This window comes from Amphiura filiformis, chromosome 5 (genome assembly GCF_039555335.1).
Source record: "Amphiura filiformis chromosome 5, Afil_fr2py, whole genome shotgun sequence".
In the NCBI taxonomy this organism is placed as follows: Eukaryota; Metazoa; Echinodermata; class Ophiuroidea; order Amphilepidida; family Amphiuridae; genus Amphiura; species Amphiura filiformis.
Window position 1 is genome coordinate 20,720,486 of NC_092632.1, and position 16,781 is coordinate 20,737,266.

The 16,781-nt window shown below is 37.1% G+C and overlaps 2 protein-coding genes across 2 annotated transcripts; both read right to left on the reverse strand.

Moving 5' to 3' along the window:
- Positions 1 to 3,654: 3,654 nt before the first annotated feature.
- LOC140152061 (neuropeptide Y receptor type 1-like) lies at positions 3,655 to 4,695 on the reverse strand. Its single transcript, XM_072174360.1, has one exon. The coding sequence runs from the start codon at positions 4,693 to 4,695 to the stop codon at positions 3,655 to 3,657; it is 1,041 nt and encodes a 346-aa protein (XP_072030461.1).
- An 8,950-nt stretch (positions 4,696 to 13,645) lies between these two features.
- On the reverse strand, positions 13,646 to 15,011 carry LOC140151824 (histamine H3 receptor-like). Its single transcript, XM_072174149.1, has one exon. It carries the CDS (start codon positions 14,872 to 14,874, stop codon positions 13,675 to 13,677), a length of 1,200 nt encoding a protein of 399 aa, XP_072030250.1. The 5' UTR covers positions 14,875 to 15,011; the 3' UTR covers positions 13,646 to 13,674.
- Positions 15,012 to 16,781: the final 1,770 nt, after the last annotated feature.

Sequence of the window (16,781 nt, forward strand, 5' to 3'; positions counted from 1 at the left end):
ACAAAAACGGAAACGAATACGGAAACAAACTGAAAAGATAAAAAGACTCAACGATTGCTTCGTAACATCACTATTTAGCAGCAGTAAGAACAGGACACAACAAAAATATCTGCATAGCTTTTTTCAAATAACTTTGTGCTAAACGATTAATTTCATAGATTTTCAAAATGGATTGTTTTCTCAAGACTTGAAATTCACTATTTTTACACAATATTATGCAACGTCTATTTCAAAATCTAAATTTTCTAAGAAAGTTCCAACATTATATAAATCTTTTTTATATACTTTACGACTAATAGCAATGCTATTCATACATAAAAAAAATCAACCTTCCCCGTATAGTCCATTCAAGGACACCTAGTCTTCTTCATAGTCAACTTGCCCATTTGTAATTGTGCATACTTTGACTAATAACATTTACATGCAACAACGATTTGTATTCAATTCAATTCAATTCAAATTTATTTATTTCCATATACATATATAGAAATTGTACATCAAAACAAACAGCAAACAAAAAAGACAATATGGAGGAGTTGACCGGAAGGCCAATGAGGCCTGAATAAGCCAAATTATGTATAATTTATTGATTTCCACATCTGATATGTTCAGTCCCAAGTGGACTACTTTGGATTGCGGTTACAATGCTTCACACGGGCGTAAATGGGCAAAAAACGAGAAGAGTGTTTTCAAGAAATGATGAACAAGACTTTTACATGACCAGTTGTCGCTTTTCTTTATTTTTTCTTTAATGTGTGTTAAGTAACAAGTCATTTAGTGTACATCATAGCAAATACACAAGAGAGTAAAGAGACTGTTCAAAAAGAAACAAAAACACTGAAATCCATCGTTATTGTGTGCATGGTGTGTGTGTGTTGAAGTCCTTAGGCTTTATATCTAAGCCTATGTTGAACGTAAGTGCCCTACGATTGTTCTGAGACTTCACTTCAAATTGTAGTGCAAAAGTGTACACCAAGGTAAAAACAATTAATTCGTGTAAGGTGTTTTTGTGGAAGGGGGTTGTTGTGTTAATTCGAGTAGAATCGACAACTATATTAAATTTCGCTTATGACAATATTTTTGCATGGAAATCCTAGACAGGAAAGTCGACATTAGAGTCATTTTTTTTGAAGTTATAAACATTGCGCAAAAATTCCGATCCGACAGCTTCCACTAATCACATACCATTGTATGGGATAAAAGCATATCAAATCCGTGCTAACATGATCCTCTTGCAGCCAGCAATAATGTAAAAAGTGCATGCACCAGGTTAGTGAGTGTTTATACAAATGTCTTGGTCAATTCAAGTCAATGTTGGAACTATACTATGGTAGACTCAAGTCAATAGAGAGCTTGTTATCCTTTTCCCTGTAACTTTGGCTAACCTCATTGTAGTACGTCAAAACTGGCGTCTGCATCTCATTCGGTTCTTTGTGTAGAATAAATCGTCTGTTACTTTCATTTTAAAGAGATATTGTAAGTTAATGCTAACTTTGTTAAAGAGATATTTCAACGCTTAAAATGAGGCAAATAATTCCTGCGCTTTTTATGTGCACAGTGTACCAACGAAGCAGGTCTCAACGAATATCGTGATATCTAAAAATATACAAAGATCTGTTGTTTACACGTGTCATTTTATCTTGTAGTAATCGTTGACAAAGAACGGCATACCAATTGATGAAATAATTTTCAATATATGATTTCAAACATAAATTTTGCTGCGATACCAATTTTGCGCGTTTTCGTCTATGTAGTTGGACTTCGTTGATAAACCTTGATGAGTGGCAGCCTTCGAATCTCAAAAGATGCCATGGAAAATAAGTCTTTAACGAAATACAAAAGCCTGTCATCTTTCATGCACATTCTCAATACTTAAGGCAAACATTCGTCTTTATTTTAGTGTGTATTATAGGACATGTATCTGAATTTAATGTCCACGTAAAGCTCTTTCCTACCTACAATGGCGTTAACACGTTGAAGGAGCATCTGCCCAACTATGACAAAACGTGTTAGAGACAAAAATAAGTATCTTTTCTCAAAAATGGAAACATAAAACGTTTTACAAAATGTAATTAAAATCCTCAACCTATGAAAACATTATCTTAATTTTTATGTTCAATATTCAACGTCACTATAATAATTAGATACAGTTATTAGTAATGTGATTTTTGAGCAATCAAAATATATTATTTTTATGCATACATAGAATATTAACAGGAATGTAAGTGCGTTAAGAGCATTTTCTATGCTGAGTAATGCATTGTAAGGGAGTGCAATCAATCAGCGCGTCTTGAATTAACCGAAAAATCGCAAACCTCATCAAGATTTATATTATTTTTTAAATCTTATCTTCAAAACTTGTTCATCAATGAGCTCCGATATTCTGCAAACGATATCTAAACGATGTAGTATTTATTGAGGTTTTATCATGTTTATCGGCCAGGTGCGAATACGGTATGTATAAAGAAAAGCGCAAACTTAGCTTACAGCCGGGTTTATGCTTGAAGTCATATTTTGGAAAACTATTTCATCATTGAACTCTAATCGTTTGTTAACGATACAGGGTGTCCCAGAATGATTTATACCGTGTTTGAAAAAAAATGTCAAAAATATATAGTCAACAGTGTATCTAATCTTAATAAGTGCAATACAATGACACATATGTCTGCTACTTATTCTGTGACTTTCATGGAAATAGCTTGATTCGTTTGGGTGTGACGTTGCTATTACTGAAAATAGACGAAAACTGCATGTGTGTAATTTACAGCGCAAAGGCTTCGTAACACATGGATCCTTTATCACCATCGTCCAGCCGCACTGTGCAATATATTGAAGAAATCATACATCTTTTATAGGAAATACACCAAATTTGGCACAGATGTAGAACGCTAAATAACTCTTGATATGGGATTAAGTGAAAATTTTCAATATGACTTCAGATATTTAGGTTGAAAAACGTACTTTTTATGTGATTTTTACCACAATTTCTACCCACAAATGTCATTATTACTTCCTTAAGGATCCTCCGCAGTAAATTTTTATCGTCTCCGTTACGTAGCTGTGGTTTTGCCGATATACTGTGGCTGTGACACTAAGCATGCTAAGGACGAACCTTCTCTTTACGATCCATCTCTGCCGGCATTTCAAATGATGAAACTCACACACCTCAATTATTGTCTTCAAAACTGCCGTCAAAGAAAGAATAGTTTAAGGTCAGTCATGCGTAACGTGCGTAAGAAATCCTTTATTCCATACAAGGATTGCTTCGTAATATCATTATTAATCGATATATATCGACTATTTAGCAGAAGTAAGAACAGGACACAATAAACATACTGCATAACATTTTCCAAATAACTACCTATTTTGAAGCGACCAATTTCTAGAATCTAAAATTCCTCAGAAAGCTAAATACATGTAGATTTTAGCATTTTAAACAATACTACCAATAGTTATGCCCTTCATACCTAAAAAAATACAACTTTCCCGGTATAAATCATTCTGGGACACCCTGTAGCTTGAAGATGTGTTACTGACATAATGTAAGCAACAGATTTAAAAGCTGGTTGCCGCTGTATATATCAAAGTTTATTGACCAAGCAGCTTTTAAATACTAAATACAATACATTTTCGTATCTATCTTACTTTTCAGGCTTACTTAATAGTCATACATGATCTATAAAATCGTCTGATTTTCTTCTGGGTTGCACCGTAAAAGAAGGGATCCAGACATGCATTGCAGAATTGAAGAAGTAGTAAATCATATAACACTTTTGGTTCATTGCATCGTTGACAGAACAATTCGATTATAATCACATATAAACAATAGGGTAACATACAAATGGCCATAGCTGAAACAATAGAAATTAAACTAACTGCTGGTTTGATGTAGCGACTGGTGTTGGGCTGTCGGACTGTAGGAACTGTAGGGATGGCATCGCTAACTCGACCACCTTGCTGTTGACCTTCATCTTCAAGATTAGCTTGAGTCGTTGTCGTGCTTGGCCATGTATGTTCAACCTGTCTATTTCTCTTCAATCTGCGACGCAGAAAATACAAGAATGCCATACTCAATATACAAAGTAACAAGACAGGTAGACAATAGAGAGCTACAAACATAGTAGAAGAATATAGTCTCACTCTTCGTGGTGGAAACAGACAAAGGTTTTCAAAGTTAATCTCTCTTGCAGTTTCGTCGATGACCTTTGCCCTTAGCCACATTCCTTGTTGTGGAATGACAGTGGCCAGAGCGAAGATCCAACAGGCTATGATGGTGATGTAGACCCGTTTGCGAGATTGGATCCTAAGATACTGCGGGTACTCTTTCATAACTAGAAGGAATCTATCAACGCTGATAGCGCTAATGGCAAAGAGGCTTGCGTGAACAGTAGTATTGTTAAATGTCGCTAGAATTCTACAGCCAACCTCTCCAAACGGCCATGTTCCAGGTGTGATATATACTGGTGACCAGTATGGTAAAACTATTAAACCGGTGCTCAAGTCAACGCATGAGAGATTTAAAATTAATAACTCACTTGGTTTTTCACGCAAACTTGGCATTTTCCAGAAAGCAACAAGAATAGCGATATTTCCTGTAACTGTGAGCAGAATCAAGACGGGTATAAAAACTGCGTAGAATATGTTCACTTCCAGTGGCATCTCCCCTCCATCGGTGATGTTTAAAGACGATTCCATTTCTGATTGTAAATTTTCTTCCGTTAGCCAAATAGGACTGTGTGACTCCTGTAAGTTTCTTTAAGAAGATCCACGTCGAAGTACTCAATATGATTAAAAACTGATGAAAAAACCTGTGTACCATGCATATGTACGCCGTATTTGGGTTACAAACGGAAAGTTACTAGGCGACGGAGATGCTTGGAATGCATATCATGTTTTGAATTCGGAAATGATAAATTTCAATGCTATGGCAGTAATGTTATTAGATTTAATATAAAACAGGTTGTTGTAATAATGCTACAGTGATCGTCTTTAGTTTTTTGCCGTATCTGAAGTGTCGCGACACAAAACTGTTAATATCTTAACAGTGGTCGTGAATATAATCATTCGTTTTCCTTGACATGCTAAGGGCAATTTGATTTGAGGGCGTATAAATGTGAAATAATGTGTAGTGTTGGAGGGCGTTTATTATAATAAAATGAATTACTAATGACATCTAGCGTTAGCATATAAGTAATTTACCGCAAAGCATGTCATGTTTTGTTGTCACGGTTGTTGTTTTTAAATAATTGAACTCTAAACAAGCAAACAATAAAGCTAGAAAACAAGCAAGCAAACAAACAAGTCAAAGAAACAAGAAAGCAAGAAAGAAATGCTTTGGTGGTCTAACGTCGCCTCCCTCGTGTTTTTGTCCGCAGTTATATGTTCACTGAATTAACGAGCGCGCGTCATACAAGATATAGCAAGCAAAAGATATTAACAAACATAATTTTGACACTGACGCAATAAAATGATTAGATAAAGAACGTTATTGGTAAATTTAGCGTCAGTTCTTTTCAGTATGTTCTTTTAAGTCCTTTCAGTATGCATACGATATTTTCCATTATGATTAGTATGGATTAAAAAACGTTGTTTTTGAAATTTTGATAAATCAAGTCTTCTACGCTGACAATGCGAATCCAGTGAATATTGAATTACCCGTGTAGCATGGCAGATATTTTTATCTGTACAATTCTGCATGCAACACAGTACAACTGCACTTAGGTGACTGTTTTGTCACAAATAAATAAAAAAACCGAGTCATGAATTTTTTTTCCATTAAACATTTACCAAGGAGTACGTACTTTTTGTTCTTTTAGCAACGGAAACCTATGACGAATTACGTTTGTTTGTGGTAATTAATGAATAATCATAAGCGGGAGGGGGTACACGTCTCCCCTAAAATAATTTTTTAAGCACAAAAAACACCGTGTTTTGGACCCAAATAACCGTGCAATTTTGCGCGTTTTGCGCGCACTGGCACATCAAATAGCAAGACATACCTTCATTTGGAACTAAAATAATCTGAACTTGAAATTTTAGCGCTCTCACCCTCCCTGCCTAAAATGTAATGCTTCCGCCGCAACTGTGAATATTTCACTCGGCCCTTGTATTAAGGTCACGACTAAAAGGTGTCGTTATTATAGCGAATCTTGTCTTACATTTTGAAGCGAGTAAAAACGCCCTCTAGTAAAGTCACGGGATACTGGAAACGGGATAACTACTATCATCCTATCAGGCAGCAGTGAATTATTTTTTTAAAGAAAGTCTACTAATTTGATATGGGAATGACTTTTTGTAATAGGAATATTGGAATCAGGACTTACTGTTAATAATACGAAGGAAATGCGTGACTGGTATCAGATATGAAATACAAGTAGTATTTGAAGTCACCAAAACCTCTGACACGTCACCCGGCCTTCCATCATAGCGCCTAATTCGTCTGTGTGTTTGTATTCGTGTCTTCGTGTGAAAGTATTATCTGCACAAATCAGATATAATGGTACTTGGTTCCCGGCAGTATCTTTGATTTTACATGTAGGTAAAGAAATGCACACAATATTGACTACGGATATTGACTACGGTATCACAGTAATGCAGCAATAAATAATCGAGTATAAAAAAGGAGACGATCCTGTATAAATCATTCTTCAATCTTAAAATGCTAGCCCACGTGATTTACCGAGCATGTGACCTGTCAGACATTACCGATTTTTGGAGTCATCGTTGCATTACTGTGACACCATAGTTGATAGTGCAGGTAATATGGGACAGCAGGTAATATGGGACACCTGTTTTCATTTTAACAAAAAGTAGCTTAGAGAAGGTAAACACTTTAAGTTGATTTGTTAAGTGTTTAGAGACATCAATTGTGCTTCTAGAAATGCAGTTTTGGAGTCTGTGTATCAAACTCTTGGAAATCTATGCCAAAAAGAGTGAAATTGCCCAAAAAAATTATGTCGTTTTTTTGGCCTGATATAAAATCAATGACGTCACATTTTATGATTGTGTATCCAAAAACTCTGGTACTGAGGGGCATTTGTCATTTTTATGATCTTTAGGTGATGGGTTAAGCTTATCAGCAGGTAAAATTCCACTGACAAGTGGCACTTTCCTTTTATAAATGATTATTTTCTCTGATTTTCAACTGAATGGGTGCAGGTAATATGGGACACGTAGGAAATTGTGTGCATTGTCAATGCGAAAAGCAAAACTATTTAGAAAATTGAATTTTCTTGTAGAAATTTGCATTTAACATTCAAAATCATGTAACAAAAATGTTTTTAGAACAAAATAGTGATTTTCTGAACTTTTTGATTTTCACCATAGAGATAACACAGTGTCCCATATTACCTGCACATGCAGGTAATATGGGACACTTGACGATGACGTCATTTTGACGTCATAGCGTCAAACAAACATAAAAACAAGGTAACATTGCCTGTTTTATTAATCTTAAAGGACAGGTTGTTCATCATAACAATCTCTTGTGGGCATATCTTCTTTAGTTTTTATGCAAATAAGCTAAACGTCCTTAATGGTCCCATATTACCTGCAGGTACCCTATATTCAAAATCAATAATACATACTGGAGGCAAGTTCCTTTATATCTGAAAAGTGCAGATTGATATTTGTTTTTCGCACGAGGACAAGCAGTTAGGTTAAATATACACAAAGACTACATACAATTTGTCTTGTGCTTTCACCAGCTGGATCATCTGTCTTGGGGAGTTTCCGCCCTCTTATAATTAAGACCCCCTCAAGGTGTGGGCCACCAGTGCAAAACACCACTCCCGCTGGTGAGCTACTAATAAAATCAAAACTGTAATTCTACCAAGGGAGGTCAAAAAGTTCGTAGGACAAGGTATGTTACTTTATCGCACGGTAATGAATTTGGTCTCATTTGAAAGTTTGGTCTTTCAAAACAATACTGCAAAAATGTGTTTGATTTTTGCATCTTCGTATATGGGCAGGAATGGCATTGCTAACTCGAGCACCTTGCTGTTGACCTTCATCTTCAAGGTTATTAGCCTGAGTCGTTGTCGTGCTTGGCCATGTATGTTCAACGTGTCTATTTCTCTTCAATCTGCGACGCAGAAAATACAAGAATGCCATACTCAATATACAGAGGATGATTTGAGGAAGCCCCATATGCACTGCAAAAGTGTTATCACTAGAGTTTCAACTGCCACTTTACTTTTCAAATCCCATTGAACTCTGTGCAAAAGATGTTGTTTTAGAATTGTGCGTGTGTCATTATTACTTGGTCGATTCAGAACAAAAGTGATGTGTGTTTAAAGGATAATTCACACCTTCTGTAGATAACATAAAATGTGAAATCGACCAGCATCTTCACAGCGTTTTTTTTATGTAAATATAACTGTACAAATTCAAATTAAACCATGCACGTGCAGTACGTCTACATGCAGTGGGCGAGTAGTGGTGTCATGTTCGCTCACACAGCTATGCTAACCGCAAGTAACATAGTGGAATGTTGGGAAGTGCTTAAATCATCCTCTGCTCAATATACTAAGTAACAAGACAGGTAGACAATAATTTTAAGTCTAATACCTTTATAATATCAGATTTACTGGTGATCAATGCTGGTGAGCCTTCACTGAAGAGTGGCTCACGGAGCAATCAGAAGACTTCCATTTTGTTGACATACAAGGTGTCATGAAGAATCGCAACGGGTGCATTAAGCTAAGCAGTGACCATGTTCAAGAGTGAGATACAACGAGTTTGGCTAGTACCGCCCCTCGTAGCATCTGCTAAGTAAATAATTTGCTTCTCAGAAAATGTATCAGACAAAGGCCAGCCAACCAAAGGAAGAGATCAAGTACCAGTTAGTACCCATACTATGTCAGCTTGATAAAGTAAGACGCTTTGTCTATATGTGGATACGCCATCACCGTCAAACGGGGAATCTGTGTGTATGTACCCCCGGAAGACCAAACTGTAGTAAGCAGATGGGATCTGGCGCCCCTAACATGCAGCTGGAATCACTTACCCCTAGTTAACTGGAGTTAATATGAAGGAACGAGAACAAGTAAAAGATAAGGCTAGCTGACCTTTCTGAGGATACTGATGATGTACTTCATTATCATATTATCTACTCTTCTGAATGTACTTGGATCACACATACGACGACCCAGATTCTGCAGCCTCTGATGCTGCCTGCTAACCACGACCACCATTTGTGCGTACAGGCTGTATAAAAATGATTGGTACCCATTAGTTTCCAGTGATATGGACATGACTGTTACATCAAAATGCACCATAGGATCCACATAATTTGTTAATTAATGTGATAAACAGTCATAACTATAAAAAATGGTCATTTCAAGAAGGCACTATGTTGCATTTGGTAGACGCGTGCTTTCCAATAACCAACAATACTGATGAGTATCAATCATTTTGATACAACCAAGCCCTTGACGGCATAGCTGGGTAGCACCAACCATTTCCTCGTGCTTCAGTCTTGACTTTGATTCCTCAGCTGCCAAGTTGGCTGTCCACTTTCACATTGACCTAACATCTGGCTGAGTGTTCTTGATTACTGGGTCCTTTGAGTCTGTAAGGGTCATGAATGATCTTGCCCTGGCCACCTTGAACTTTTCAACAAGAGAACGCACTGGAAAAGTCAACTTAGTTTGCTAAGCTGCGTGTAGCTTCAAGCCAATTCTTGACAAAGGTGTTGATCTTCAGCTCCATTGCCTGTGCATGGGTTATTGCTACCTCATAGACTGTGAGTGGCCATATTATGTATTGCATGAGACCATATTACAAGCACAACAATTTCAACTTTCCGGGCAAGGCGCACTGATAGATGACTTCAAGACCTCCATTGACTGTGTTGCGTGGTTAGTTCTTCTGCACCTTCCAATTCTGCACCTGGTCCTGCTTTTTCTGCAGCTCTTATGGCGATTTCCATTGCCCAAACAGGATTAGAGAAATTGCACATGGCACATGGTATTCCAACTTCCAACCTATGTTGATGTGTACTGTGTAGTTGTAAACCGCATACGGCAATCGCTGTAGAATCATGGGAGGGCCAGTCTCCGGTCGAAAAAGTGGGGGACACTGGCCGCCCTGGCAATGTTTTCAAAGTAGATTGGGCATTAGAGAATTTGCGCTTCAGTGTTTTCAATCCTATTATATAATGATCGTAAACAAGCAGTTACTGTTGATTTCCACATCTCTCGCAATCGCCCTTTGGACCTTGGTACGTATCCCAAGCAATGGTCAGTTATGGGATCATCTATCAGGGGCTTGCCACTAAATTCATGTTTTTTCTATGACGAATTTTGTTTGTTTGCTCCAACAAAGTGAGGCAAGGTATCGATCGGTTATGAATAACTCGCATGTATCTGTGTATTGAAGAGACCACAGAACGGTATCGTAAGTTAAGTGAATCGTACCTGTTGAAGAGACTTAAAAAAATAAACCCTCTAGCCAGGTCACGCTCTCTGGAAATGGGTCAACTACTATGATCCCATCAGGCAGCAATACTTTGTTATTCCAAGAAAATCTAATTTGATACGGGAATGATTTTTTGATATAGTAATGTCGAAATTAGGACTTACTGTCATGTGTCAATAATACGAAGGAAATGCGTAACAAATATACGAAATAAAAGAAGTATTTGAAGTCACGAAAACCTTCGAAACCTGATGTGACCTTCCATCATGGCGCCGTATTTGTCTGTGTGTTTGGTTTCGTGTCCACGTGTAACAATTTATCAATCTACACCAATTCAGACACAATCCTAAACGCCCTAATGCCTTTTCGACGGCTGTTTGCTCTGGGTGGGATTCGAACCCGAGACCCCTCGTACGCCAAGCGCTAGGTCGGCGACACTTAGCCACGGGTCTTCCTCTGGTCTGACCAACGAAAGCGTACCTATCACTTAGGGTGATTTCGTCCGTGCATATATCAAGTAGTATTTTTAGTACCTGGTAGTGTTAGGGTTAGTTAAGCCTATTGACTTTCGATAGCGGTCAACTAATGGTACTTGGCTCCCGGCATGAAGTATTGATTTTATAAGTAGGTAAAGAAAATCACACAATATTGACTATTATATGAGTAAAGCACTAATGAAACAACTTTAACCCTAACAGGACCAAGTACTACAAAATACTACTTGATATATGCGGTGTTCGTGCGCGCATCCCACGTGGTGTGATGACGCAATCGCCCTAAGTGATATATAGGCACGGTTTCGCTGGCTAGCGAAGCCCAAGACCCGTGGCTAGATGTCGCCGACCCAGTGGTCTCGGGTTCGAATCCCACCCAGAGCAAACAACTTCTTTCTCTCTTTATTCCTTTCTTCTTTCCCTTCCCGTCGCGAAAAAGCCCCGAGGGGGTTAGGGTTAAGGAAAGTTTAACTGAGGTCACAGAATGCAGTGACGTGGCCTGGAAATCGCATGTGCCAGCATTGTAAGGAAGTTATCAACATGCGTGTCATCAACAATGTAAAGTACAAGTCTCGCTGATAATAAGCAAATGTATTATCACCTTGCTGAACGATTTGACGCCATTCGAAAGTTAGAAACTTGTCTGGAAGCTTGTCTGGAAACTTATCAACTAGATATTGCTTTCATGCAATTTTGTTGAGTATTTATGTAGATGTAGAAGACAATAGAACTTGGAATATACGTTACAGAACAAACTAAAACTGTAGTTTATACTCCTCTTCGACCTCGTGGAAGTATTAAAATCAAGTGACATCAAGCCGACTGAGGCTGTTCGAAATTGAGAGAATTACATTGGCTTCCGATACAGAATCTAAATTTCAACACTGCTCAGATTACGTGATCTACCTGTACCTTGTATACTTGGGTCAACATACGGCCTAGCTCACAACATCTGCTTGTAGTTCCAAAGTACTCCTTAAAGGATCGTGCTTTTTTTCATTGCAGCACCAAAGCTTTGAAACAGCTTGCCGCTATCTCTTCGGAATGCCAAAACACCACTTAATAGTGTCTGTTGAAAACTCACCTCTTTAATCAAGACATTATTTCAGGGGTTTTATTCATTCAAATTTAAAGTTGATTTGTAATTTTTACTTGTTTGATTTGGTTTGGTTTTAACATGTTTATTTTTTGTGTATTAAATATTGGTTTGAAAAGGGCATTGAAAAACACTTCCGTTTGTAACACGCTCTCATAGGTGCAATATTATTATGAGTATTATTATTATTAACAGCTGGATGCATCGGGTCCCGAGATTGGGCCCGGCTGACTTCACAGAATAATTATTATATAAACTGGGCTCAAATAGAAACTTGGTAATTTTTCACATGGTCATATCTTGAAAATCTGTCCATCAAAATGAACCAAGATTGCACACAGGATTACTTCAATATTCTACTCTAATGATATGTCAATATCCAAACGGTTACCTTCCGGACACAACTGAAAAATGCACTGGCATGGAACCGCTTGCTGTATCACATGCCACAGCCTGGAAATTTCGGCGACATAGAGTTTAAGGCATGTGAATGAGTCAAAACAAATGAAGGTATTCGTGAGAGAGTGTTGGGGCACACGGGGGCGTTTGCGTCTATGTTCGCCCATATCGGGGTCTGTTTATGTTCTTTGGGTATGAATGTTATTGAGACACACCGTTGTTACAATTGCTTTACATGTACAGCAAAACAAATGGGCCGTGACATGTGGTCCAGGAAGCTGTTCTATGTCAGTGGAACTGGGTTTTTGCTGTTGTGTCAGTTGGGCAACTGCTTGGTTAATTACATGTGTTTATAGTAGAGTATTGAAGTAATCCTGTGTAATTTTGGTTCATATTGATGGACAGGATTTTAAGATATGACCTTGTAAAAAATTATAAATTTCCTTTTTGCCCAGTTTAGTGTTTTAAAATTGTGAATCCGATGAGCGGTAGGATATTTTCATATGAATTTTTACTTACTTGGAGTTTATCTATGCTATTTGTATATGAAATATAATATTTCACAATTGTGCGAGGATAAGTGTAGCACGTAATTATCCGCAAGAATCCATTTATTTTATGATATGACCTTTACAAAATCCGTTTGGTTGTCATGCACATTGGGCATCCCTGAAATACCTAAACCGCAGTGCTGTATCAATTTGTTTATATTCAATTAATCAAGATGGTCTCAACACATGTGCATCAATACTCATTTATCGTGTTTATAATGCATGCCTCCAATGAAATAGTTTTGTTTCACACTACTCCAATGTACACATTGAGTATAATTGACCTGATTCCTTTTAAAAGGGCATTTCATGATCCACAGCATCATCCCCCACTTTTCTCAAAAAAAGTTGAGATTTTTATATTTTATATCGCTGGAAACCTCTGGCTACATAATGTTTGTGTACAAAAAAAATCTCGCAGATTAATTCGTTTAGCAAAGATATCGTGACATTTGAATTTCGTTCTGGTATACCAGAACGAAATTACAACACATTGATTATGGAGCAGTGTAATACACATAATCATGCATAACTCGCAAACGCAAAACATCAGGTTTCGAAGGTTTTTTTCGTGGATATCTACTGAAAAATGTCATAAAATTGGATGCTAGGATCAGGAAATACTCCTTTAACGTCAAGATGAATTAATTATATAAATTCAAGTGCACAAGTCCGTATCTTCATGTCAGCTTGCTTAGGACAAATAAAGATATGCTTACTGCAAATCCAAATCAACCGATTCTCTAGAGTGTAACATCGGTTTCTTCCAAGTTATTATACTTATCATTCTCCTTTTATACCCTTCATTTGTCAAAACATACAGGACAGGGTTCAGAGCAGAGTTTCCCCATAGAAGATAGTTCACAGTCTCCCATGTTGCATTGTTAATACAATCATTACATACAGCATTATGTAAGAGACAAACGTTAAACGGAATCCAGCAAAATAGGAACACACCAACCATCGTTGCTAGTCTTCTACCGGCTTTGCGATATCCATTGACATAACTTTTGGGTGGTTGCACACTCTCGTAGTGTGGTCGGAGACTAACGCATTCTTTAACATCCGTCTCCAGGTGTTCATTAGAATGGATATATTGTTTACCATGTAGATGTGGACTGCCACATGTTTTAGGCTGTAATTCGTGATTTTCATATTTCGTTTCTTTTGCATCTATTTCACATTTCTTTCCCGTCTCCTTTGTATTTTGAATATTTCTAAACGATCTTTCACGTAAACTACATGTCTTACGTATCCGCAAATAAACGAGGGTATTTAAAACGCCTATTCCGATTGCTGGCAATATCGTTTCAAAGATAACAAACACAAGTCCGTAAATAAAGTTTCCACTGTTTTCTGGTTCGCAATCCATACGATAATCGATATGCTTTTCTCCTGCCCAAATATCCCAAAATAAAATCGGTATGGTGAAAAATGTAAATACAAAAGCAGTTGTTACTAGAATCTTAACGGTAGCCGTTTTCGCCGTTTGTGATTGTCTGTATTTCAAAGGCCATGAAACCCATAAGAATCTATCATAGCTTAGTAGCAAAATAACCATTACAGAAAGATAACAAGCAGCATAGTCAATCACCAACCATGTCTTGCATACTATTTCACCCATAGGCCACCGTCCAAAGTGTAGCCATACATTGTTAAGTGGTAATGAGACACATCCAACGATTAAATCAGAAATTGAGAGGCAAAATATGTACCGATTTGTAACATTGCTTTGTATTCTGCTATCAGTAACAAACGCCCATATAGCAAGAGCATTACCAAGGACGGTGAAAATTGCCAATGGCCACAGAATGAACAATAACACGTAAATATTTGCAGATTCGGCTGTTTTCTCTCCAAAGGCATCATTGAAGTTGTGAATGAAGGACGTAGTACCATTCATTGCATTGTGCATTAGGTTGTTGCGTAAAGGTCGAAAGTGATTGAATGTCGTACGCACACTTTATTCCGATGAGGTATCACAGGAAGAGTGCCATTAAGATTCCACAGTCACGATAGTCATGAAGATAAGACAAAATCATGTTTTGTGTCGGAATCTCTATCAACTATATAAGCTTATATATTGTAGCATGACATGTAAATTTATATCATTCCAACAACATCGGTCGATGTGGCCATGTACATATGCGTATGCCGTGGTTACAAGACTGTTATTTCTAATAAGTACACCAGTTTGCTGCAGTACAAACGGTCACATCAATCTCTACGAATATTGCCTTTCCATTGTAAGTTGATGAGGCAAAATGTAACCTAGCGATCATATTTCAGCATGTTCATAAACAATATAATATTGGAAAAATTATACTGAAACCGTGAATTTGATTAAATTTACCGTCGATCCCCTGTTGAACTTGTCGTAGTAAAACATCCTAAATTAAGATGTATTTGCCATTCAGAGTGCACCATCTGTTGATTACACGAATTGTCACTCGTAAAGAGATAGTACTAATAGTTATTTACCGCAAACTATTGCCGACTATATAGGGTTGTTATCCATCCCGGTTGTTGTCGATCTCCTGTTGAACCTGGTCTGGCAGACATATCATAAATAGAAAGATATTTGACATTTATAGCAACACTATATCCCATTCTGTTCATGGGTTGCTCGTACAATATGAAGAGCATATCGTCACCCTCATAACCAAAGTGCCTAAGTCATTATTACATGTTTCTCATTTGCAACTTTGATTTTCTGAGTAATAAACCCATAATTAATAAAATTTCCAGCTGCATTCTTCATTTTTTGTGGAATACATCAAAAGAGATGAATTCCACAAGTTAATGAAGAATGCGGCTGGAAATTTGATTAATTATGGGTTTATTACTCAGAAAATCAAAATTGTAAATGAGAAACATGTAATAATGACTTAGGCACTTTGATTTTGAGGGTGACGATATAAAACCTGGTTATTTACAATGGAAATCTGGTGACATAAAGTCTCATTTGCTACAAATGTAACTAGTTATTTTTCCTTCATAAAGTTTAATACTAATACTTAAGACAAAAATAATAGCGACCCTCACGCACGAAACCAAGTGTAGGATCCAACAGGAACACATTTCGAGATGCAAGAAATGTGTTAATATAAGCTCAATGCAACACGAAGATAGCAATGAATAATGACTGTAAATGTAAAACATTTTGAGACAATACCGAGTTCTATACGTCATAGCAATTACTGCCGGGGGCAAGCCAGGAAAATCGAATTGATTAGTATATAACTTCATTTGGGAACAATGTATTTCACAGGGTGCAGGTGAAAGTAATGTTAAGACAAAAAGACAGTATACCTGAACTCAAAGTAGAACTATTTATAGAAATAATTCAGAGGCCTTAGACAAATGTAGAAAATATATTACCGCTGCGTATATTGCGACCAAATGAAAACATCTAGGAAACGTAGAACTAGAAGTTAGCCTTAAACCATTCGGAATCGTTTCAAATAAAACACCGCTGCCCTTGAAGTGGAATAAAATCTGATGTCCAACTAAAATAGTCAGATCTTCATACGGTATTCTACTTGTTTATATTGGTTATCAATACTATCGTCATTGTTCGTTTCTGAACAATATACAAACCAAACACTAAAAAAACTGAACGAGGAAAGATAACAGCTGTATTTAAAAGCAACAATTTCGACATGTTGGATCACCCATGTTGGCTCCGTTTACCGTTATTGATTTTCATGGAAACAATTCTGCAATGACATTCAATGAATTAATAACAGTACGTAGGGTTTACGACTTTTGTGTTGATATCAATAAATTGACTTGTATTGTATAAATATTTGGCACTTGAAT